This window comes from Cryptomeria japonica, chromosome 9, assembly GCF_030272615.1.
Source record: "Cryptomeria japonica chromosome 9, Sugi_1.0, whole genome shotgun sequence".
NCBI lineage: Eukaryota > Viridiplantae > Streptophyta > Pinopsida > Cupressales > Cupressaceae > Cryptomeria > Cryptomeria japonica.
Window position 1 is genome coordinate 202818261 of NC_081413.1, and position 26377 is coordinate 202844637.

The 26377-nt window shown below is 36.6% G+C and overlaps 1 protein-coding gene across 1 annotated transcript; it reads left to right on the top strand.

The window, feature by feature from the left end:
- Positions 1–421: 421 nt before the first annotated feature.
- On the top strand, positions 422–26377 carry LOC131038881 (uncharacterized). Its single transcript, XM_057971441.2, has 2 exons — positions 422–916; positions 24785–26377. The coding sequence occupies exons 1-2, from the start codon at positions 609–611 to the stop codon at positions 26373–26375; spliced, it is 1899 nt and encodes a 632-aa protein (XP_057827424.2). The 5' UTR covers positions 422–608; the 3' UTR covers positions 26376–26377.

Below are 26377 nucleotides of genomic sequence, written 5' to 3' on the forward strand. Positions count from 1 at the left end.
TAAAAAAAAATTAAATATACACTTTTCACCTCTACAATAAAACATGATTATATTTAAAACAAACAAACAAACAAACAAAATGCTAATGATTTTATTTTGAATTTGAATATTATCCAATCAACTTTTTTACTTAAAAGATTTCTTAAAAAATTTAAAATTTTAATTATTTATTATCTTAACCTCTTTAGAGAGGTCATTGAGAAAGAAGATTGCAAAATTATGAGAGAGAGTTTCAACATACACCACAACTATTTCTTTAAGGGGTTCTTTTTAAGAAGAGGAAAAAGACAATTTTAAGTCCATACGGCTAAAAGAGATCATGAGACAATAGGCCATTACAAAGTTAAGAATATATTTTTATTTAAACAAAAATTGGAAGCCATTGCTTAACCATACCTAGAACCTAAATGCGGGTCTTTTAAGTAATCGACTTGATGAGTAAAGATTCAAAAATAATAGCGGTAAAATTAGTTCAAAACACCATAGAAAGCTCTAAAGCAGAATTTGAAACAGCAAACAGGAGGGCATAATAACATGCATCATTTGGCCAAACCAGGAAAGCACAACAGGGCAGCCGAATAACAATATTAACAAGATAAAGAGGAGGAATGCAAGCTGCTGCTGCTCCTCCTCCTCCTCCTCCTCTTCCAATCCCTGTAAAATCCCTGTGCAATGAGAAATGTACAGTGGGCTGCCCCATTCTGGACAGTGCTCTCAATGGAGGGATCCCCTGCGGTTCGATCACAGAACTTTTCGGAGAATGCGGATCAGGTAAGACCCAGTTGGCTTTGCAGCTTCTTCTGTGTGCCCAATTGCCCATTTCACAAGGGGGATTAGAGGCCAGCTCTATGTATATTCATTCAGAGGGTTATTTTGCCTATCGTCGCCTTCGTCAGCTTTCACAAACATTTCTCAGGTATGGAGGCTTGTCTTGAATGCACTGAATTGAATTATGTGTAAGGTAAATGTATAAAGCTGTCTCCACCATCTAATAAAAATTCAGGTTACCTAAACCTTGATTCTGTGTCAGCACGGAGTTTATGCATATATATTATATCGGATGTTTTATCGATAGGTTTAGTTATTTTATAAACATTTCAAAACATTGGTTTTGTCAATTAAAAAATCTTGAACGACTCTATAGCCATAATCCTAAATGATTGGGCCAGTCTGATATTGCCAATTTCTGCAAATTTAAAAAGCTACAATTCTGAAAACCTAGACCTTGAATTTGATCCAGGTCAGGTGTTGGGCAAGGAGGTTTTATAGCTAATCTGTGGCCAATTGGCACTAAAAATTGTATTTGTCAATTAACAGAATTTTCAAGTGTGCTAAATCCTATACCCGAAATGCTTAATCTGAATCGGAATCGGGCCAGCTTATGTGGGTGGAGTTATAGGGAAAATTCTGTTCCCATCTGTCTGTTCATTACTTTCTCAAAATGTTGGATTTGCCATTTAACAAATTTCAAGTGTTCTAAGCTTAAAATTCTCACTTATTTGGAGGATTTCTTTTTCTTTTTCCCTCTTGGCTGATTTGTATAAGTTTTATAAAATTGGATTCACCATTTAGCAAACTAGAAGTGCCCTAAATCTAGAATCTGAGTCAGAATGCACGGAATATTATCTTAGGCTACTATGATTTATCATTTAACATGTTTAAAAACAGGGTTTGTGAGTTAGCGAAAAATTGAATTGTTCTAAAATTTAAATTCTTCATCTGGACTCTAATTAAGCTTTTAGCTTTAAAGTTCTTGTGTATGGAATATTTAACAATGATCGATGTTGCTTTTGAATCAGATTATTCAAGAGTTTTTTGAATCAACATTTCGGATCACACTGCATGATCCATCATCAAGATGATAGGGAGTTATAGGAGACATAGAATTGGTTAGTTGTAGATCAAGATAGAATATGTATTTTAGAAATGAATTTTACATCCTTGATTTTCCACTCACAATCAACCTTCAATAACATTGCCCCTTTGGGGGGCACTGCAATAATATTTATTAAAGGTTGGTTTTTGAAATCTTTCCATCCATTAGAAACAATAGAAACTTATATTTCAATCCAAGAGTCTATAATTGGTTTGAGTGATATCAATACAAAAAAAATCTGTTGTCAATTGGGTGGTGCACACCTTTTCATACCTGTTAGCAATAAATCTGAGGGACACAGACTGGAGTTCTGAGCCCTAGTGATTTTCTAGTGTTGTAGTCTTTATTCATTGACCTTGACTTGTCCTCAAGTCAACTTTGTCCAGGATCTTGATGATAGTGTTTTAGTCGTTCTTCATTGACATAGCATTGTAGGATGTTGCCATCTAAGGTTTCCAAGCAGATTGCTTCAAACTCAAGAATGGCATTGATCTTGTAAGGTCCTAGCCATTGGACTTTACCTTTCTTTTTAAACCTGCTATCATACAAAAGGACCATATCTTCGACTTGGAATTGTTTTGTTTTGATATTTCGGTCGTGCTAAGCTTTCTGCCCAAAGGTGCGACTCTGCTAATTGCCTTACTTCATCCAGTTTCTCCAATTTTGACAATTTGTGCTTAATGGAGTCTTTGTTAGTGAGTCTTAGTGTCAACACTATGCGGAGGTTATGGATGATAAAATTTATAGGTAAGATGGCCACCATTTCATATACCAAATCAAAAGGTGGGTGTGTGGTAGATTTTTTATATATTGAGAGATATGCCCATAGTATTGCAAGTAATTTGATATCCCAATTAGTCTTGTTTGCATTACACATTTTAGTTAGGGTAGTTCCAAGGATTCTGTTTAAGATTTCATTGGTTCCATTAGCTTATGGGTGGTATGGTGTGTTCCAATTATGTGTAATCATGAAGTTGGCTAATAGTTGCTTCATGGTTTTATTTACAAAGTGTTTGCCTTGATCACTAGTAATGCTTAGCGAGCACTTGAACCAAGTGATGATATTATTGTACAAAAATATTGTAGCAGTGTATGCAGTTTAATTCTTTGTAGGTTAAGCTTTTGTCCCATTTAGTGGGGTAATCAATTTTGGTGATGATTAATATGGCTTTAGAGAGCTTTGTTGCTGGATCGATACGTCCTATGAAATCAATTGCCATTTCCAAATGGGGCCTATGCTAAGACAAGTTATAAGGGCATTTCATCTCGAGCAATGGGTCTTCCTATTCTTTGGCAAATATCACAATTCTTTTTATGGTGCTTGGCATCTTTATATATGCTGGACAACCATAGTCTAGATAACAATATTTTCTAGGTCGTAGCATCTTTGCAATTGTGTCCTCTTGCAATACCTTCATGTGTTACTCTCCAAATTTGTTCTTGTTCATGTTCATATACTACTCTCTGAAGTACTTCATCTTGTCCTTTCCTATATAGGGCTCCTTCGATTAGAGTAAGCAAAAGAGATTTTTTTAGCAATAGTTGTTTGTTGTGTGTGGTCATGTTTGATGGATATGTTCCAATAGAAATAAATTGGGCTGTATCACTTAGTTCTTTAGGTTTTGTAGTTATTTGGAATAGATGAGTTTTCCGGGTAGATATTCTTTGTCAACTTCCTTTGGTTCTTCTCTTGTATGAATTTTGGATAGGTAATCCGAACCTTGATTATTCCTGTCGGGCTTGACCATTATTTTGAAATTGAATTCTTGAAAAAGTAATAACCAGCTACATATTCTTCCTTGTATCACCCTTTTGTTGAGTAGAAATTTCAAGGGCTCATTGTCAATATAAAATGTGAACAAGGAAGATAAGAGGTAATGGTGAAATTTGTGCAAGGCATTGTGAAGGGTGGAAAGTTAGGGCTTCACCAAAATGTATGTAAAACCACTAATTTCATGGGGTTAACCCTTTACATTTAAAAGAGGAATGGAAACCAATAGATCTAGCCACAATTCTTTTAAAGAAAGGGTTGAGATGCTGATTGGATTCGTGTGTTTGATTCCTCTTTTGAAGTTGAAGTCGAAGTTGTATTTGAATTGTAAAGTTGGATCTAGGGCAAATAATGAGGAATTGAAGCAAAACAACAATGACAGAGTGATCTAGAATTCGGACAGAGCAGCAGACAAAGATCTGAGAAGGGAAAATGAATTGGAACTTGTAGCTGAAAATCCGGGCTGCATTGTTAGGACCAGGAGGGTAGTGCGCCTTGGTCTTGCAGCTTTTGAGCAGACAAGCATGATGTTGTCCGAATCAGGGAGACACACAAAATCCATTGTCAGAAGATCAGTCAAAATTCTCGAGACCAGGGTGGTGGGAGCTACTTGGTCCTCTGCTATTCGTGCTTGTAAAAGCTAAAGCTAAACTTGTTTGTCGTCGTCTGTTCAGACGAAATCTTCAATCGCGACACTTGAATCAATTTCTTGCAGAGAGAGAGAGAGAGAGAGAGAGAGAGAGAGAGAGAGAGAGAGAGAGAGAGAGAATGGTTGTGGATAGGGATTTGCCTTGGGTCAAACCCCTGTTTAGGAATCAACCTTGAAATTGAAATGGAAATGGAATTGAATTGCAATACATCACCTTCCTTTTGAGGGAAAGACTAGATCTAAATTTGAATGCTTGTAATTGAAGTTGATACTTGGATGAATCTTGCTTGAATCCTCATGCCAAGGGTTTAGGATGTCATGTAGAATGTCTTCATGGAAGTTTCATCATGTATGCCATCTTGAATGCTTGAACTTGACTTGGCCTCTCCTTCAATGCTTGACGATTGCTTGATTGCTTCCTCACTTGAATTGAATTTGCTAGAGTGTAATTGACAAAGATCCAACCATCTATCTTTCAAATGAGAGGGGTAGGCCTCCTTTTATACTTAATCGTCCAACAATTATTTGAATTTCCCAAGCAAGCTGACACAAGACCTAAATTCTCGCCCAACTGAAGTGATTGTCGATGGGACCAAATTTGGGTCTTGATTAGGAGGACCAGGGCAGTGAGGGCGCCCTAGTCTTGTTAATTAGGACTAAGATTTGAATAGGGGTTAGAAAGGGAGTTGAAAATGCAGATTTTTGGAAGGTGTGAGCAGAATCAAAGTAGACATCAAGCACTGAAAGACAAAACACCAAGGTGAGGTCTAGGCAAGGACAAAATTTTATGCGGATATAATTTACCATGCTACAAGCATAGACCATGGCAAGAGCTTCTCTTTCGGTAGTTGTATAATTCTTCTTTGCTTGGGATAGCTTTCGACTGGCAAATGCTACTTGATGATCTCTGTTTCCCCTATGAGCGAGAATTGCAGCTATGGCTATTCTCGAGTGTTGTGACGTATTCACACATCGCTCCATTGCAAATGGGGACCCCTACTTTCTGCTTTCTAGGGTTTGCTTTTTAGGTCTTTTAGGTTCTTGTCTATTGACCTTTTGCATTTGAAGGGTCGCCAGGGGGCTCATTAGGATAGCAAGCTTTGCTTGAGTCAGGTGGATCTACTCAAGAGGTCAGGTCAATGATGTGTCTTTGCATTTTGTAGTAATGGAATGTGAAAGAATGGAGGGTTTTTGACAAAGACAATAATTTCGCTCCTGACCCTTCCAAAGGGTCCAGAGCGAAATTCATATGAGATCCTTTTTTCTTCACAAAACCTTGAAGTGAATGCTAACTTGGACTGGAGTATGATCAAGAGAGGCCTAATAAGTTATATCCAAGCCAAAGAAGGGAGGAAAAAGGTGAAAATAAGCCTAAAATGAGAATTTCGCTCCTGACCCTTCCAAAGGGTCCGGAGCGAAATTCACTTTCCTGTATTTTGCTCTTTGATATGGCCAAGTTTTGGATTTTTGAGGCATGGTTGAGGAGGCTTTGATGCATATTTGCCTTTGAGAAGAGGTTTGAGGCGATGAAGTGGTAGAAATCAATCCAAAAGGAGAATTTCGCTCTTGACTCTTCCAAAGGGTCCATAGCGAAATCCTCAGTTTGACCCCCTATCTTGCCTAAAATGATGAAAACGACCTTGTTTTGAGCTAAAAGGATGGCAGATGGATTTGATTATTGTGAGGAGAAGTGAGTTTGATCAAGCTTGAAGGCAAAGAGAAGCAATGGAGTGTGAAATCAACCTTAGTCAAGAATTTCGCTCCTGACCCTTCCAAAGGGTCCAGAGCGAAATTCTCAATTTCACCTAATTTGCTCATGATGAAGGTCAAGTGGTGGATTCCTAGGCTTTGGTGGAGAGAAGGCTAGCATATTCTTGTCTTGGAAGCATTTTGGAATGAAGAAATGATAGAATTTGAGCCTAATTCAGGAATTTCGCTCCTGACCCTTCCAAAGGGTCCAAAGTGAAATCCTTAAAAACTCCATTTTGCTCCAATTTTGCATCAAACTTGGTATTGGTTGAGATTGAGGGCATCCTTAGACATGCATCTAAGCGAGTATGGTCACAAAGTGAGAAGAATTTGAGCCAAGAATGCAAATTTCGCTCCTGACCCTTCCAAAGGGTCCAGAGCGAAATTCCTAAGTGGTCTAATATTTTGCCTAGGTCCTTGAGCAAAACCTATTCCTTGGCAATTTTGGAGGTTAATGACTTGATCTTGGTGAGGTAATGTTGAGAATGAGGTCTGATTGAGCAACTTTGTCAAAATTCGCTCTTGACCCTTCCAAAGGGTCCTGAGTGAAATTCTTATAAGGCCTGTCCCTGGGAAGGATTCTAAGGCAAATTCTATCTCGATGCCTTCTTGTTGATGATTTAAGGTAAGAAATGCTATGAACAGGATAAATATATCATGTGTACTTGATCGTCTTTTGGTTTGTTTTGCAGATGGTAGGAGACCAGGCCAGGACAAGGACGACCTATTCCAGCCCATCATCATCAAGGACATTCCAAAGGCATAAAGGTGGACTCAAGGTGTTTTGAAGCATTGGAAGACTTCAAGTGTTCGAGGAGTTCCAAGCTATCCTCAAAAGACTCCATTCTACCACACAAAGGAACCACATGATGACAAGAGAAGAATGACCTTGCTAGCACTTCAGGGCGAGATATGCTACTAGAGAAGGAAGACTTGACAATAAGGAAGCCTCATCAAGCAAAGGAAGTGCATCATTCATCACGTCAGAGACAGAGAAGGATCAACCAAGACACAGACGTCAGACAAGGTGGCATCCCAATCATTTTTCCTCCAGTTAGATTGGTCCACCTCAGCATGCCCAGATTCAATGTACCTGACTCATCGGGGACGACACAAACTTCGGTGTACCTACCCCTGCCTCTTATTGGTCCTCATTCCTGGAATGCAATTTTCTCATTGGCTAAGGAAGTTTGTTATAACAAACCCTAATTAGGGTTTCTGTCTTGTAATCCTAGCCATTGATTCTAAGTCAATCAGAGCCATCAATTTGTAAAGGGCTCTCTATATAAGCCCTGGCTCCTCATTTGTAAGGGTTAATAGTCAAAGAATAGTTAGGAGTTAGCAAAAGAGAGATAGTCAATAATTAGTAGCTCAATAGTAGATAACATTTTAGAGTAGAGTAGAAAGAGAAGGCAAAGATTGTTATCAAGACATTGTTGCAAAAGACATGTAAACTTCATTGAAGGAATGGTGAATTCTATGTGTTGATTCAACAATTTGCATGGTCTCTATACTTCTCAAATTTAATTTCGTGTTATTAGATGAATGGAAGAAATTTGTATGATCAATGGTGAAATTTGTATATCCATACTACTAGCAGTTTGTTGATTGCAAACTTGCCTTGCATAGTCAACTGGAATCATTCAACTTAAGCTTAACTTCAATTATCGCTTCTTCATTGATATGCATCAACCTGACAGTGTCTATGCTTGTAGCGGTGATCTGAACATCATAAAGCTTTCCTTAGAAGATCGCACTAACCTTGTGGAGATGATCCTAGCATGTCAAAGCAAGACTTAGTTAAAGTTTCATCAAAGGTCATCCATTGCTCCTACATTCTTAGTGTTAGAATTAGATCCTTCTCCAACCCTTATCCTTTTCCCTTTTTTAAAAATCAAGGATCAATAAAGACCCACGTTCTAGTGATATCCAAAGCAAATCAAACGCTCAGGTCATCGAATGTAAGTTTCCCTTGTGATTCCAGCAAAATCACATCATACCGCAAGAGCTTATCCTCACGTAGAGAACCTACAATCAAAACCTTGGAGCTACTCCGATTGATCCTTCTGCGAGATCTTCAGCATTTGGGGAAGCTTTGAGAGGATAAGGTACCTTTAGGTATTTTATTTTGTGTTTGGTTGTGTACAAAAGACACATCAACACTGAGGCATCTACATGAACATGAAATGGTACTGACCAACCCGAGAAGATGAGTATAGGGGTTTGCACTATTTTAGTGACTTGAAAGATTGTTGACATTTGTCAATCGAAGTGATTGCTTTGTTGGTTTTCTTTCGTAGTTCATCCAAAGGTTTTGCTATAGTGGCATAGCCCTTAATGAATTTCTTGTGGTAATTGGTATTCCCTAGGAATATGTTTACTTTCAATGCGGTTTTAGGAGGTGGTAGGTTCATAATTAATGCACTTTTCATTGGATCCACCATTAACCCTTCTTTGTAGATGATGTGCCCCAATATTGTCTAGAAAGATATTGCAAAAATGCAAGGTTGAGTGGTATCTGCATACTCTTGCATTTTTCAAGCATGGTTTGAAGTTGCTTGTATGTGATTTTTCACGAGGCCATGTATTGTCTTGTCATTTAGGTAGACTTCTAAGAAATCATGAATGAATTCCTTAAATGTATTTACTATAATCCAGCTAAAAATTGTGGGTGCATTCTTGAGTCCAAATGGCATAATTGTGTACATGAATGAGTCCAATTTTGTGGCAAATGTGGCCTTCGGTTAATCTTCTTCTCTAATTCGTACCTGATGGTACCCATATAGTCCATCAGTAAAGGAATATATTTCTCTTCCGGCAATTGCTTCGAAAATTTATTCTGTGAATGGGGTAGGGAATGGGTCATGGATGCAAGCTTTGTTTAATAATTGAAAGTTCACACATATCCGGATTTCTTCTGTTTTCTTGTTTTGAATTACCATTGAACTAATCCACTTAGAATACTTGACTGGTTTAATGATTCATGCTGCCAACATCTTATCCAACTCTATTTTAACTCTCTTCTTAATATTAGGGTTAAGGCGGTAAGGCCTCTTTTGGTGAGGTTTAGTACCTTCCTTTAATTGTATCTTCATAACCCCTACCTCCTCTTTGATGACTTTCATTTCAATGAATGTTTGGGGTAATATGTCTTCTATTTTGTGAGTAATTCGATAATAGATGCAACAAATAGTTCCTCCCAGTAGTCTCCAATTTTAGCCATCTTCCGACTATCTTCAATAGCTATATTTTCTTCCCAAAGTTTAAGAGGTTAATTGTAGTAATATTTTGTGGAATCCCTATGTAATTGTAACTCCTGTTCTTTTGCTGCAGTTATTTCTATTTTGGGGTTCGGTTCTTCCTCATCTTTTTGCACCTTATAGCACCTATTCTCTACTAGTTTTGCTTGATTATCTAGCCATTCAACCAACTTCCATACTCCCTGGCTTTGGGGTGCAGGGTTTTGTTCCAGGCATATGTTTTTTGGTACTGGTTTCAAGATAATGTCTTTGATTTTACTTAGACGGTGCGGATTTGTATATTATCATCCCAAAATGAAAATGCATGGATAAAGTCTTTTTGTAATTCATCCCATTCTTGAGTTTCGGCTCTCATTTCTTGGTTGATGTACCAAGTCTGAACTACCTATGTTAAGGTCCAGTAGAAAAGTTGTATGTAGAGACAATGATTATATTCCTCTTCCATATAGTTATGCAAGTTTGAATGTGGTCTTTTGGAGTGATTATTCTTGCATATTTAGGTATCATGGCATATTCTCCTTGTACATACCGTGCTTTGATAAGGATTCTAAAAGTGTTGCCAGTCCGGGATGGTTTGTTTATGTGTATTCCACCAACAAGCAGTGTTGTAGACCAAGATATGTTGTAGTGCTGCAATTCTTATAGGTTCCTCAAATGTATTTTCCATATTAGAAATGTATTTTGTGACGTCTCCCACTCCACAAAACCCTGGTAACTTTATATGTGAGATCCCCGCTGTATGTAATTAATGTTGTTTATCTGTTATTGACCTTTTTTCCTCCAGTGTTTTTGTAGAATGGCTTTGTATCATGCAGATTTGTCTAAATCCAAAGAATGTGTTGTGGAAGCTAGGTAGTGGTAGAATTTTTAGATACGGTGCATAGAGGTTGGGATTGGTTATTTTTTATCGGTTCTACATAGGATCTATCTTCAATACTTAGCGGTATATGTACTATTTGTTTTTCATTGGCAAAAGATATCTCTTCCTTTTGGGAATTTATAATACCATTAGAGTTCACAAACCATTTCAATCCTAATAGGGCTCTAAAGGTGTTGAAGGGTTCTTTCATCTCCACAACTTCAAAATCAACAATTTTTTTGTCTTTTATATCAACTTCAACGTTCTTCCAAGTGCCAAGTGTTTCCAGTCTGGAGCCATTTGCTAAACTTATGTTCATGGGTGTTTTTACAAGTTTAGGCTTTCCAAGTTTCTCCCATGTAGTAGCTGATATAATATTCAGGTCTGCTCCAAGATCAACCATGACATATTTCACCTTCTGATCATTAAAATGCACATGGATGAGTAAGGACCATCCTTTGAGTTTTGGTCCTTAGACAATTGGTTAACTTGCTACTGTTTTTGCTTAATCCAATATTTGCTCAACTACTTGTAATGTCCCCTTTCTAGAATGTTTGGTAAATTGTTGTCGTTGGGCTATTTTGCTATGGTCCTGTAGGCTAACCAGGACATTTCAGGGACTTTGGAGATATTTGGCCTAGTCATTTTCAGTTGCATCTGATTCTAAGAAGTTTTGAGTGGATTTCTGGACACTTACTATTTTTAGTAAGTCAGCTATGGGCACCGACAGAGTCATCTGGTGGGTTAAGATTATTGAGGATAGTCGGTGGATTCAGTTTTGATGATCAACTCAGTTTTCAATGAGCTCAGTGGGTTTAAATAAAATAACGATAAAGTTAAATTAAAAGATTGAACTTTATTGTTATTTAATATTAGAGGGCCATTAATAAAGTAAAGGTGATTTTTTTCAAAAAGTGAATGGGACTATATTTATTATTCGTACTTTTCATTGGGAATCTAAAAAGTAACTTATTTATCCCACATTGACTGCTGAAAAGAGTGGAGCCCCTTGAGAAGATTATAAAAGACTTTGAGAGTTCATTTCCAGGCATGCTTGGTTGAAGATTTGGAAAGTTTTCAGGTTTACACTGGAGGTTCGATTGTTCAAGGGCTTTGAGGATGAAATCCCTCACTGCTAACAGTCTCTATGCTGTTGCAATACACAGTATGGAGATTAAATTCATTTTCAGCTTTCAAGGAAATAACATTGTGTGCAAGCAGCTTTTCCAGTTCGGATTTTGAAGCATTTATAGACTGATTTGGAGAGGTGTTTTCAAAGGAAGAGAGTAAGGTTGGATTTTCTGAGTGTCTTGCATTGCTGGGCTGTGCCATTTGCTGGCTGTATTCCTTGCTGGGCCATACCATTCTGTCTGGGTTGTGCTTGCTGTTAGAGCTCTACTTAAACCTGCTGGTCCACATCTTCTGCAGGGTTGACTTCATACGTGGCTGGACCATTAACTTCAATATAGGAAACGTGGGGATTGGAGAGCATTCTAGGAAGTCATAATGTTGGTTTAAATGTGCTGAAGCTTCCCTACAACAGACTAACTCAGTATTTGCTGTTTGGAGTGGCGTCTAGGGCTCATGAAGGTAGATTTTGTGATCAGCAACTTGTAATCTGAAGCTGCTCTTAGGGGTATGTAGTAAATTCATTAGAATGATTTGTAATGCCTTATTATGATAAACAGTACAAGGGTAAACTGCTGTATCAGACTTTGTGATCAGACTATGTGTACCAGTAGTGAATTTATCAATTGTTTGCAATATAAGTCTTAATTGCTGTAAGTTATTGTTTCGAATTTCTTGTCATATCAAGCACTCTTCAACACTCAAAACTAAAAAAAAGAACCATACCAAAGGGACTGCATATTACACTACTTCAGCTTCACCATTAGGTCTTTTTGTTGTGCTAGAGAGACCAAATCCGTTAACATTGTTACTTCTTCGGTACCACTGGCTACTTCATCTTGCTGCTGCTAAGTGATATGCTGTTTAGCTTTCTCTACTACCCTTTCATGTTGAGTTTTTGTAGGCTTGAAGTACTCTTGTTCTTCTTCTTCCAGACTGGAATTTGCATATTCTTCATCAATTTCCTTTTGTTTATTCCTTACAGTATCAGTTCCTTGTCTAGTCAGGACGGTGGCCTTCTTCTTGGGTGTGGTTTTCTTCTTCTTCTTTATTTCCACCATTTGGTCTTCCTTGGGATGTTCTCAATTAGATGTATCAGATGACTATACATCCATCCTCTGGCAGCCTCTTATTCCTTGTGGAGGTATTCTTTGGATCACTCTAGCTCCTCTTTGCAGATCATCACTTCTAGATAGTATGTTGGCATTTTGAAAGAATTGCCTTGCATTTTCACATTTGTATATATCATGTGTCTCATCACCACAAAATGAAAATTTCTTCTTCTTTTCTCCCCAGCACTCTGTGGCATAGTGGCCAACCTTTCCACAATTAAAACATGTAGCATCGTTTCTTCTCTTATCATTTCTTCCTTTGCCTCTTCCTCCTCTATAATTGGACTCGGTTATTTTTGATATACTCCTATTGTTGGTTATTGTGCATTATGCAAGCATTTCTATTTTCTCTCCAAGGTGGGCCTCCATCATTTCATTCTTCTACAATACAATCGTGGCCATGGCATCCTTGGTGACAGCGATTTCCTCCGTTTTGTACTGGATTATAAGAATCCGAATAGTCCTCAGTCAAGTGAATATCCCATTCTTTGCAAATAGCACAATATATTGAATTAGGTTTTGTTGTTTTGGCTTCTGTGAGTAGTGTGGCAATAGTTATTTCTCCTTGTGCCTTCGGAGTTCGGACAATCATTCTGGACATGACCTTCCCTAGATGATATTTCCTTTGGTTTCTTTGGCTTTTTTGCTAGGATTTCATTTTGAATTGTTAGCTTCTAGACTAATAGTTGAAATTCTTTTAATGCTTCTTTGGTTTCATCTTTTTCTGGTCTTCTCTAGGGTTGTGCCTCAATCCAGTAGGTCATTGTAATCAGATTAGTATAAGACTCTTCCATCCAATCCAGCCTTGATGTCACTTCTACAATTTGGAAGTGAACCATTCAATTTTTTGCTTGTTTGAAAGTGGTTCCTCCAATTTGCTGCAGACTTCTTTAAATCTTTTATCATAATCCTTAACTGATTCGTTTTCCCTTTGTACCAAATCTCTCATTCTACTAACACTTTTCCAGAGTGGCAAAATTTACAAGAAAGTCCTTTTTAACTTCCTCCCAACTATTGATATGTTGGGGATAATTCCTTTGTATACCAATCCAATTCTTCTTTTGGTAGGGATGCTACAAAATCTATAGTTTATGTTGGTTTTCTTCTTTTCCGATCCCTTCCCATAAGGATTCAAATAGGTATACATGTTCTACTGCTTCAATAGTATCTTGGCCGAATACTGGGATTTTGATTGAGGATTCAATTTTCTGTGATTTCTTCTTCGGTGTAGGTTTCCGGTTTTGATGACTTGGTTTGTTCTCCTTCTTAATGCTTTGGATTATCCAAGGTGTCTCCTCTCTACCCTTGGCCCTCTTTAGCTTGATATCAAAGAACTCCTTACCCAATTATTGTCCCACAGTATGTTATTTTGTTTTTGGCAAAGTGCACAAGGCGCATATATATAAAGATAATAATAATATTGAGAATTACATATATAGAGGAAGGATCCCAAAGACTTATTCATTCAACCAAATTACTGAGAGCAAGGCTCAATCAGAAAAAAATGGGAATGAACCAAAATAAAACTAAAACAGAACAAAATACAACATGACTCTTTGCCAGATGATTTTCAGATTTACAAGAAAGGGGAGCTTGGCTTACTGACTTCCAAAAACAACACTGAAGCACAATATCTAATCACAGCTAGTGGGGAGCATTGCCTGACGCATGAAGAGACAGCCCCAGTGCTACAAAAGCAAAGAAAGAACATGGGGAGAAATGCTTAACCCAAGAAGAGACTGTCCAGCTGCTAAGCAAGCAAAGACAAATATACATATCCAACTTGATATACAAAGGGCATATAACAAGGCAAGAAAGAAAGACACATGCCCTTTTAGAAACAGACCATCATGATCTCATCCCGGAGAAAACTCCTTGATTTTGAAAAGAGGGGGTTGGAAGGAGGTTTGTCCGCCACTTGCCACCATATTCAGATCGACCACAACCTACAAAGATTTATTAGTCCCTGTGATTTCCAGGGTTGCATCTTCAATTTGGTCACCATTGAGCACAAAGACCTATCATGATTGTTATTGTTGGATCAGATTTATCTATATGGTATATTTTTATTTTTATTTTTTAAATTTATTGTCACTTAGTTTTATTCTAATACTGCAAATTCCTATATAATTCAATTTGCAGAATATATAGATCACTGATGTCTTGATAATTTTCAGATTGCAAGTAACGTTGAATTATACTCAGTAGTATATATATTAGAATTCTTGTAAAGCTGTTTACACTGTAAATCGAACTATCCACAGTTCAAATTATGTTGATTAAGTAACTGCAGATCACACAATATCCTTCAACAGTATCACAGACTTATTGTAATGCAGGTCGCTCAATGATATTGTCTTCGCACATATATTAATATCGACCTTTGTATGTCGACTGCACACTATGTATATTGTTCTCTGTTTTCATCATATCGACCGGATGTGATAGTCGTTATTATGTATATGCACGGCGGTCAACATAGAGTCACGACTCTATGTGGAACCGACATGGTTCCACATAGAGTCGTGACTCCTATGTGGAGCCATTTTTATTGATAACCATTGATAATAATAATCAACATAAAAACCAAACAATATGCAATCGGATAATTAGATTATGATAACAGTATTTAATCATTGCACATACAAATCGATATACAACTACAATCGATATTATGTATAATCAGTAATATAAAACTATTACTGATTATACATAGGATTGATGGTATGTATAAACTGATTGTCATATCGATGATTAAATTGGTCATCATATAATATTATCATCTGCATTTAAGTATGATCAAGGATAGAAATAAGGAATACTCATACAAATGTCTAAGGCCGTTTATGCCAATTAGACATTTGAACGGTTAGAATCATCCGACTGTTGCTACATAATTTGAACACTCCCTCTTAGCTAGGGAGGAATTCCTTCTATCCTTCAATAAGTAATAACACCTTGTTGTGAACACAGTAGCTCCATTTATTGTGTGAGAGAAAGATATCACCTCACCGTGATATCAGGGGTTATGGCATATCCACGGATATCACGTCACATGATATCCACCATAACCATATAATGTAATATCCACCATTATGGCTTGTCCACAAATATCCCGTCTCATGATATCCACCATTATGGCATTTTAAGGATATTACTTCATGGCATGTCCATGGATATTACGTCACATAATATCCACCATGAATATCTCTTTATGTAATATCAACCATCATGGCTTATCCACGGATATCACGTCTCATGATATCCACCATTATGGTATATCAACCGATATTACTTCTAGAGATATCAACCATCATGACATATCCATAGATATCACGTCTCATGATATCCATCATAATGGTGTGATCAATCAATATTGTAAGATCGTCACCTTACAATAATGATTAGATATACAAGTGTTTATCATTGAGAGATAGTCACCTCACAGTGATATCCTCCATGGCTCAACCAGAGGGTGAACACACAAGTACAAGTAGGTCATCACGGATTCTCTCACGAGATGTTGTCATGGAGTCTCACACATGACATTAATCATGAACCATATCAGATTAATAAGTTGCATTAATAAGAATTTACACTTTAAACATCTTATAATAAGCATAGTTTTAAAACTCGTGGACTCGCCACGGACTCGCCATGGACTCGCGAGTCCATGGGAGCCACGAGTCAACTCGCCAAGGACTCGCGCGAGTCTTTTGCATGGACTCGCGAGTCTTTCAGATGGACTCGCGCGACCCAGAAAAAAAGCCATGCAAGCTTTAAAATTGAGTTTAACATGTGAAAAAATTTGGTCTCTCCGTCAGGATTCATGTATGGAATATAACATTTAAGTATAAGTGACATTTCCTTATATCTTTCTTCTTTCTTATACTTTAAGTTATATTCCATATATACTGTCAGGATGTTTGAGAGTGGTTTCGGACCTCCATGAGTTATAATGCAAAATCTAGTTTTTGGAGGATTCTTCAATTTTCTAGACTTAGTCGAATTTCAGGATCCTTCGGCGATGCCCCTTGACCCCAACTTGGGGGCGCTGCCCCCAAACCCCCGTCGAAAAATATAGGGGGAAATTGCGCAGATGGAAGTAGGGAAAATTTAACCTCTCGAGTCTGATTAGGCTCCATATAAAAGCATAATTAGCATTGAAGAAATCTTGGTATTATACATTTTAGAGTTGAAAGTTTGAAACTATGAGTATGTGACGTGTAATGTTTCAATTTTGGCTCTTATGTTCTCTAAATGCATTAATTTCTTTATGTTTTTTTGTAAAACTACGGTTTTTTTTTTTTGTCGAGTCCTTGCCAAGTCTTTCACGAGTCCGAGTCCGAGTCCAAATTTTTGGTTTGCCGAGTCTGTGGCGAGTCCGAGTTTTTCAACTATGATAATAAGAAAGAATACATTAGTATAATAAACAATACAACCAAATCAATGATGTTGAGACTCAATCTCGGCTAGGGCTACATTTTCCACCATACCAAGCTTATCTCGAAAGTACAGAAACTTTATTTTGGAGAGAGGCTTGGTGAGAATGTTTGCCGTCAATTCATTAGTACTAATGTTTCTTAACTGAATAACATACCTTTCCACTTGACCTCCACATGCTTTGACCTTTCATGAAATACAAGGTTGGAGTTTGCATCACTCTTGGTGTATTCCAAGCTCATCAAGTATTCATCTATTGAGAAATATCATGACTTAGGAGTCGGCATAAAGGGCCTTGCAGTCTACATGGGACTCCATCCCATGAATCATAATCTTTTGACTGATTGCTAGAGGAATCATCTCGACATAGTCCACTCCCTCTGAATCAATATGACCAAGATTCTCGGATATCAATCGAAGCATATCTTCTTAGTTTCTCCCTCTGTCACGAAAGCATCCCTTGCTCACATGGATCCAATAATAGAAGATATCTTGCTTCAAGAGACTCTCATTTTCTAGTATGATCCTCATATGTCTGAAAGTGCAAGATCCAAAATCACAATGGAACTATTGTCATAAGATCGAGCCCCAGATAGGAATATGACAGTCCTGAGATTCAGAACAAAATCCCCTAGCAGTATGCTCCCTCTCACTTGGAGAGTCCTCTTGTCTCAACTTTGCTTTGTAACCCTAGACGTCATCATCCCTTGTACGAATGCCTCAATAATTACCTCCAATGGACTATTGCACTTTAGTAGGTAAATATATAAAAAAAGGAAATGTAAAATCTCAGAATCTCCACTAAAAGCACTATAGCCTGAAAACCAACAGCCTGTGGTTCTAAAGATATCTTGTATGTAAGGGACAAGTTTCTCATAGTAAATAAGATATCCAGCTGCAGCTTGTTGTAAACAGACATTTGTTGACAATGTTGATTCACAAAAGAAATGCATAATGTAATTGCATGAAATAATAACTAGATATGGAATTCATGTACATTATTCGACCATAAAAAAAAAACTTCTCTCTTTCAAGTCAGAATATGAATCCATTTGAATCCTTTTGTGGAAGAGTTTCACCAACATCCGCAATGGAAGCTTGAGGCATAGCCCTGGTTGGACATTGCATCGCATAGTGACCATATTTGTCACATCTAAAGCATTGGATTTCTGAAATATCCTTCCTTCTTTTGAATGTAGGAGTACCATTGGATTCTTTATCTTTCTTCCTTTTGAAATATCCTTTCTTACCTTTCATCTTTGAGGAGTGTGAGGCAAGAACATGAATATCTTCATTTATGGAGCTTTGGCCAATGCCTCTTATAGCCAATCTCGACTCTTCTTGAATGCAATCAGTTTTTAGACGATCAAATTTAGGAAGTTTAGATCGTGCACTTATTTCTTGAATAAATGATTCCCAAGAAGAAGGGAGACCATTGAGGGCCAACATGGTTAACTCTGTACTTTCAATTGTGTGACCAATGGTGGAGAGCTGGTCTCTTAGTTCTGTTATCCTCATGAAGTATGCGGTGATAGTTTCGCCTTGATCATTTTAACATGGTGGAGCTGTTGCTTCAATGCGAGAGCTCTACTAGTGTTATTTATCTCATACATACTTTCTAATGATTTGAACATGTCATAGGCCATTTCCAATTTTGAGATAATTGGTACAATATGATCTTTCACTGCATCCACCAACATTTTCATAGCTTTATTGTTCTTTTTCATCCATTGGAGCTTTTCACTTTCTTCGTCAGTTATAGGTATAACTTTCTTTACGAATTCATCTAATTCGTTGTCTCTTAAAGCAAGCATGATCCTAAACTTCCAAGATACAAAGTTGGAAGCTCCTTCAAGATGATCCTCAAATCTAACACCATTCACCATTTTGATGTATAGAAGGGAGTTGAGGAAATCGAGGATATATAGAGAGTAGTCTCGCCTATATAAATCTGATCTTTTCCTTAACTTGGCTCTAATACCATGTTAAAGTTGGATCAGATTTATATATATGGTATATTTTTTTTTTTAAATTTATTGTCACTTAGTTTATTTTAATACTGCAAATTCCTATAATTCAATTTGCAGAATACACAGATCACTGATGTCTTGATAATTTTCAGATTGCAAGTAACGTTGAATTATACTCAGTAGTATATATATTAGAATTCTTGTAAAGCTGTTTACACTGTAAATCGAACTATCCACAGTTCAAATTATGTTGATTAAGTAACTACAGATCACACGATATCCTTCAACAGTATCACAGACTGCACATATATTAATATTGACCTTTGTATGTCGACTGCACACTATGTATATTGTTCGCTGTTTTCATCATATCGACCGAATGTGATAGTTGATATTATGTATATGCACGGAGATCAACATAGAGTCACGACTCTATGTGGAGCCATGTTTATTGATAACCATTGATAATAATAATCAGTGTAAAAATCAAACAATATGCAATCGGATAATTAGATTATGATAACAGTATTTAATCATTGCACATACAAATCGATAGACAACTACAATCGATATTATGTATAATCAGTAATATAAAACTATTACTGATTATACATAGGATCGATGGTATCTATAAACTGATTGTCATATTGATGATTAAATCGGTCATCATATAATATTATCATCTGCATTTAAGTATGATCAAGGATAGAAATAAGGAATACTCATACAAATGTCTAAGGCCGTTTATGCCAATTAGACATTTGAACGGTTAGAATCATCTGACTGTTGCTACATAATCTGAACAATGATTTGGTGAAATGATGATGATGATCACCCTGGCTACAATAAAGATACCAGCAACTAGATGTTCATTATCTTTCCCTTGTTCTTATGCCTTTGACCTTAATTCAATTCCTAAACATGGATAATACATGCCTTAATGTTGCACACTATATACTTTGTATCATCACCCAACTTTTAAATGGACAAAGCCACTGAAAATTGCTGAACATATGTGAAATAGTCATCATATTTTTTACCAATGTTTTAGTGAACAGCAATTTTGACGTGACTTAGGCCTGCCACGCACCCACCCATCCTTTCCAGTTATGAACTGCCAATCTCCATCATGTCTGCCACAGATCACATGATATGCATAGGGCTGCCATAGTAATACTTACCTTCTTTTAGGTTTGCAGCACATGGAAGACACAAAAAATACAGCTGACACCTTGTGCCAGTCATATAGAAAAGGAAAAATAAACCACAGCTAGTAGAGGATCATGCTTTTTATAAATATCTCAGTTTGCTGCTCATAATACGGGACTGTAATGAGACCAAATTGCTGTCCAAAAAAACATAAGATGTACCTTGATTACAATCAACACTTGTACTAGTACTTGTATAGTTGTCTTTGAACTACCAATAAGACTGTCATTTATTCATCTTATCATGCCCCTGCTGCCCATGAACAACATCTTGATTGAAGACTGCCAAAAAACTACACTTTTGCTGCTGACAACTATATCCGTGGTTAACACTCTTTGGCTTTGTAGTTGTCCGACACATTGTGCTCATAATCTATGGCTGAAAACTATCACACATTGACAACACAGTCCTAGAAGCACCTTGAACCTAGAACCTGCACATGATGTCTTGCTCTACTCTTTTTTCTTTCTTTTCTTCTTCCTTTGTTTGTGGTGTTTCTTCTACCAAAATTCTCCTACTCTTATATGGGTATGGGGATGGGTCCTGGTTAGGGGGTTGTGACTCCTCAAAACAACATTTCATCCTTTTGTTTGTAAAGGGCATATTATTAGTTAACAACCTTAATCCTTTGCTCAAATTTGATATAAATTTCTCTTCTGTCAATTTACTTACACTCCTATTAATTACATTCTCCAAATATTCTTCATTAAGGGGTAAGACATTTTCTGTAGTTTGTAGAAATTCCCTAAATCTGTCATCCAACTTGATTCTTATATTAAATAAGTCTGGTTTTTGTTTAGGGTTTATGGAAGGCTGTGGTAGGGTAGGAGCCTCCATGCTACTACATTCCTCTATCAACAATCTTCTAGATCTTTCATGTTCATCAATAATATTCTCAAAACTGTTTAATGATTTTCTGGTTCTTTTCAAGAATGAGCTTGTGTTTTCTGGGGTCTTCCCCTTCCTTGTCTTTTCTTTCTTTCTTTCTTTTCTCAGGAGTGCACCCACATTGGAACGCCCCAACCTCATTTTTGCTGCAATTTCCATTCTTCTGCAGTGTCTTTGTTCTCTTTGCATCATTTGCCATTGTCTTCTTTCCTCTCCATTTGGGCTTGCCACTGTCACTTTATTTCCTAGGTCGATATGCTCCTTAATTTCTTGTGTTTCTTTTTTCTCCTTTTGCCATGGGTGTTTTTATTTTGGATTTTCATTAGTCCTTTATTATTTCCCATAATAGTTATTTGGTAACTTTTCTTATTGGTCACATCTCTTTATGGGTCCCTTTTGGACCTCTTTCCCCTTTCCATTTCCCATTCCTTTGGTGCGTAATCCCTCTCACAAGGTAGACATCAAGAGGATAGTTTTGCACATTTTCATATTCTTTCCATCATCTCCCTTCCTTCTTTATCTGGTATAAAGTTTTGAATTTGAAAATTTCCATGTAATCCTCAATAAGACCTAACCAGGGTTCCAACAATGAACCCAATGTTAGCAAGAAATTTGAGGGACACAAATAGGAGTTCTAAGCCCTAGTTCTAGTGTTGTAGTCTTTATACCCCAGGCTTAGTCCTATTAAGGGAACAGAGAATTAGATCTAGACCGAAGATTATCTATTAACTAGAATAAGGACATACACGACATGACATATTAAGACTCAAAAATATTTGTATTATTTGTATTCGTTTAGTACATCATACGTATCCTTTTAACTCCATGTGTATGCATATACATTCCTTATATGTTTTTTGTATCGTTTCCTATATTTAGTTTATATTCGCCTTACTTTCCTTACTACAACTTAATACTAGTAAATGTATCTTCAGTATACTTATATCTACAAGATATCCCTTACAGGATATCCCTAGCCTACATGCTATGTTCCAAGTCTCATCCTTTTCAGGCTTGATGCGACAAGATCTCCAAATGTTTATTTGCTATCCTTTTCTTGTCAACAATACCCAAGACCTGTGAAACCAAAAGGTGCACTATTGATTGCTGCCACTATTTCTTGCCAATATGGTGATCTCACTAAGTTGAAAGGAAGACCATTGGCATAAATGCAACATGCAATTTTTTACTTTGCAATATCTCTTGCATCATTTTGAAATGCCTTATCCAATGGGCCACTTTTGCAGGAGGAAAGAGAGGGATCTTGTTCTTTGGTAGAGGATGTCTTTAAGAAAGGATGTTGGAGACCATAATCTGTAGGTGTTCTCATTGATGTTTTCTTTGCTAAAGGATGAAATCTCAATTTTGCTCTTTCACTCACAACATTAGGTTCTTCTTATTCTTTAATGAATGTCATAATTTTTTTCTTTTGGCAACCCCTTCTAAGTTTGCCCTTCACATATTCTAATCCCTCTTGCACTTATAACACATAAGTGGGCTTTCACTTTATTATAGAAGCTCTTAAATTGGACTCCACACTCACCACAAATTCCAAATGAATGTGCCACCTCCTAGAAGTTGTTCAAGCATCATAACATAATTCCATAAAAGAGATGCTTGATCGGTTTTTAATTTTTTGTTTGTATCAATACTCACTGAACTTTAACTAGTGGCCATTCCAAATAGATTGCAATATGATTTTACTATTATAAGAAATTTTAGATTTTAAATTAAAAAAATGCAACCCTACATATGTATAAACTAATGAAAGTTCGAAATGAACACAAAAAAAATATTATAAACAACTAAAGAATCAGTTAAAATGCTTACCTTAGATGATTAGATCTCCTTTGTGCAAGTTATTTTCACCCCTTTGGCACTTTGTGCTTCATCTCCTTCGAGAAAACCAAGTACCTTTTCAAATGCAAAAATGGCTGAGCAAGGGTGTATTGGAGAGAAATAAAGTTGCAAACGGACAAAATTTAAGTTTATGTGGTGTTTTAGGTTTTTTTTTTCATTTTAAAGTGTTATTTTAAAGATTTTTTCACACTTGCGAGAGTGCCCTTGCCACCTTGAGTTCCTTGTGGAGGATACACATGTCATGTACCCATAGGGAACTTGGGGTGCTCCCATTGCTGCTCTCACTCTCGCGTCGTGTCAGAGCAAGCACGCGGTCCCCGAGAGGAGAACCTGGTAACATAGCTTATAAGTGTATGTATGAATATATATGTATACAAAAATAGATAAACTGCAATAAGAAAACCAGTGATGTATAGACATACCTCAACAGTTAAGTACAATTCTAAAGAACAATAAATAAACTCTGCAAATAAATATATAGAAAACCAAAACCAAATAAATAAAAGCAAAATAAAAAAGGAAGAATAAATAAGCATAAATGAAGAAGAAAACAGATATTGAAAATATGCTTTAAGAAAACTTGAGAAAACATAAACCCAATATAAAAAAAAAGAAGGAAACCTATTCTTTATGTATACAAGGCAAAAAGAAGAGTGATCTGAAATATTGATTCAAAAAACTCCTACAAAGTATTCAATATTCAATAATAAAATCAAAAACATTAAATTTCCAGAGTCCATGTTAATGAGCATTGAAAGCTTCTGGATTCAACTGTGTTTATATTTTTGAATCAACATTTCGGATCATACTCCATGATTGATTATCAAGGTGATGAGCTAGAGAATAGAAAATGATAGACCATGGAGTATGATCCAAAACATTGATTTAAAAAAATAAACACAGTTGGATCCACACGCTTTCAATGCTCATTCAATAATTTATTTCTTCCAATTGTTTTTTTATTTTTGAAAGTTTCATATTTGTTAATTACCAATATTATTAAGTGCTTTGAACTAAATACCGAATCTGAGTCAGGTCAGATGTTTTCCAAGGAATTTTTTATTGGATATTTCCTCCAATTTGCGGTTGTTTTTAAAAATTGGATCTGACAAATAGCATAAATTAGCATCAGGTGTTTCTGTCGTAAGATTATTTTTCAGGAGTCAAATCTGTAGAACTTTCAAGTGTCCAACATTACACCCGAAGTGAACCCAAATTTTGCCTTTTCTTTTAAAAAAATGGTTTGACCAATTAACAAAATTTTCAATTGCAATAACCTATAAACCAGGATTCTGTTCACCAATTAGCTGTCTTGAAAATAATTATTTCAAGAAGTTGTTATGATCCATTCACTACTTCTCTCTCTAATTTTTAAAATTTAACCTGATCCATTAACTTGATGTACTCAAACAGGATCAGTTTCCATGCTAGAATTTTTTATGGGCTATTTTTTCAGCCTTTGGATATTGTTTTTAATAAAAATTCACAAATTTGATTTCTCAATTAACAAACTTTGAACGCCGAATTCCTAAACCTTGAGTCTGAGTTTGTTCTGGTTATGTGAGGAATTTCTTATGCCGTATTCCTTTACCGATTCACTAATTCTTTTATATCATTTTCTCAAATATTGAGCTTCAACTTATCCTATTAATCAAATATTGAGTGTCCTAGACCCTAAACTCGGATCCAACTCAGGTCAGTTTCTGTGTAGAATTTTTTTGTGGATTATTTTGTTATATATATATATATATATATTTATTTTTCAAATGCCATAATCTCTCCATTTAATGGGCTTTTTTTAGTAAATAAATTGGTTAATCTGTTTTACAAATTTTTCAAAAAAATATGAGCCATGTTTTTTAATAAAAAATTGGATTTGTAGTTTGCTTTTATCTTTAGATATCCTTTATCATACTTATTTCTGTGCTTTCATAATGAAAATATTTGCCAACTACTATTCTATGTTTTCAAAAGAAAATCCATCTCTTAATTTTTTTTGGTTCTGTGCAGCCAATCAAAAGCAATTCAGTCTGAATTGTATTATCAATGTGATGGATCTCAACCTGAAATGGATTCACCACAGAAAAATTGTTTGAATAAAAGTCAATATATGTGCAACCAATTTACTCGTGCTGAACCCCAGTTAGACTACAGTGGGGCTCAGGATAAATTTGGAATCAATCCTATTAATGGATTTATTGCGGCTAATCAGCCATCTGGAGATGGACTTATAGTAGGTCCTTTTGGTGGTCAGTCTGAATTGGTCCAGCTTCAGGCCGATTGCTATAATGGAATTCAATCCGAGGTTCTGACCAATCATTATATTGATCCTCAGCCTGAGCTGGGAAAATCTCTAATCAACCAGCCTAATGGATTACACTCTAAGTTGGATGATTTCCTAATCAGACAGTTGGTTCCAGCTTATGCCAATTTGGATAATGACAGGGCTCAATTTCCTGTCAATGGAGGTCAGCCCAAGTTGGATCATTCTTCAATCAATCAGTCCTGTGGAGCTCATACAGCAGGGCCAGATCAGCCTTGGATGAATGGCTATACTGGCTCTCACATAGGGGCTCAGCTTCCTATCCATCAGGTTTTTGGATCTCAGTCTGAGGTGAGTTATGATGAGGCTGAGTTTGAGTTAGGTAAGCTTCCCTTGAATTGCAGAATGGTCCAGTCAAAGAGAAGCATCACAACTACCAAGGATTCAATTAATTATGAAGCTAACTATTCAAGCCAACAGGGTTTGGGAAAAAGAAAAGATGACCAATCACACAATGCAGGGGCCAATGAAAAGAGAATCTGTTGTCACAACAACTTGGAAGGCGATCAAGATATTGAATTCTGGGGAGCAATCAATAGTACCGAATGGCAGGCCTTGGATTCCATTTCAAAATCGCATGCTCCTAAACCTATTACTGATGTAACCTTTAACAGAAACAACAGTGATTCTGGCATGCTAAATTTAGACCCTTGCGATAATATATTTGTTCAGGGTGTTCACACAATAGAAGAGTTGTTGCATTTCTTAGACCAGACTGAGGTCCTGTTATCAAGACCTCTTGGTATGCCTGTCAGATTGCTTATCATAGATTCAGTTGCAGCTCTCTTTAGATCAGACTTTGACAACACTGCAAATGACATGGTAAAGAGAGCCAGCCTTTTCTTTCAGCTTTCAAGCAAGTTAAAATATTATGCCCAGAAATTTAAAATTGCAGTGGTTGTTACTAATCAAGTTGTGGACTTTATTGATTCTGAGGGATCCAAAGGTTCGATGAATAACCTTCAGCTTGGGAATTTTGATTCTCTTGTTTCTTCAGCTCGTAGGGTACTTCCAGCTCTGGGTTTATCTTGGGCACATTGTATCAATACTAGGCTCTTTTTATCTCGCATGGAAGAGTCCATATATTCCCTGGATTCCTCTTGTAATAGTTTTAATAGGACTTTGACTGGCAACAGTTCTGACACTGCAATGGATGCATGCAGCATCACTGGGAACACAAGACTAAGGCGGAAAATGCAAGTAGTTTTTGCTCCTCATCTACCTAGCATTTCATATGATTTTGTGATTGAAAGAAATGGAGTAAAAGGCATTCCATAGCA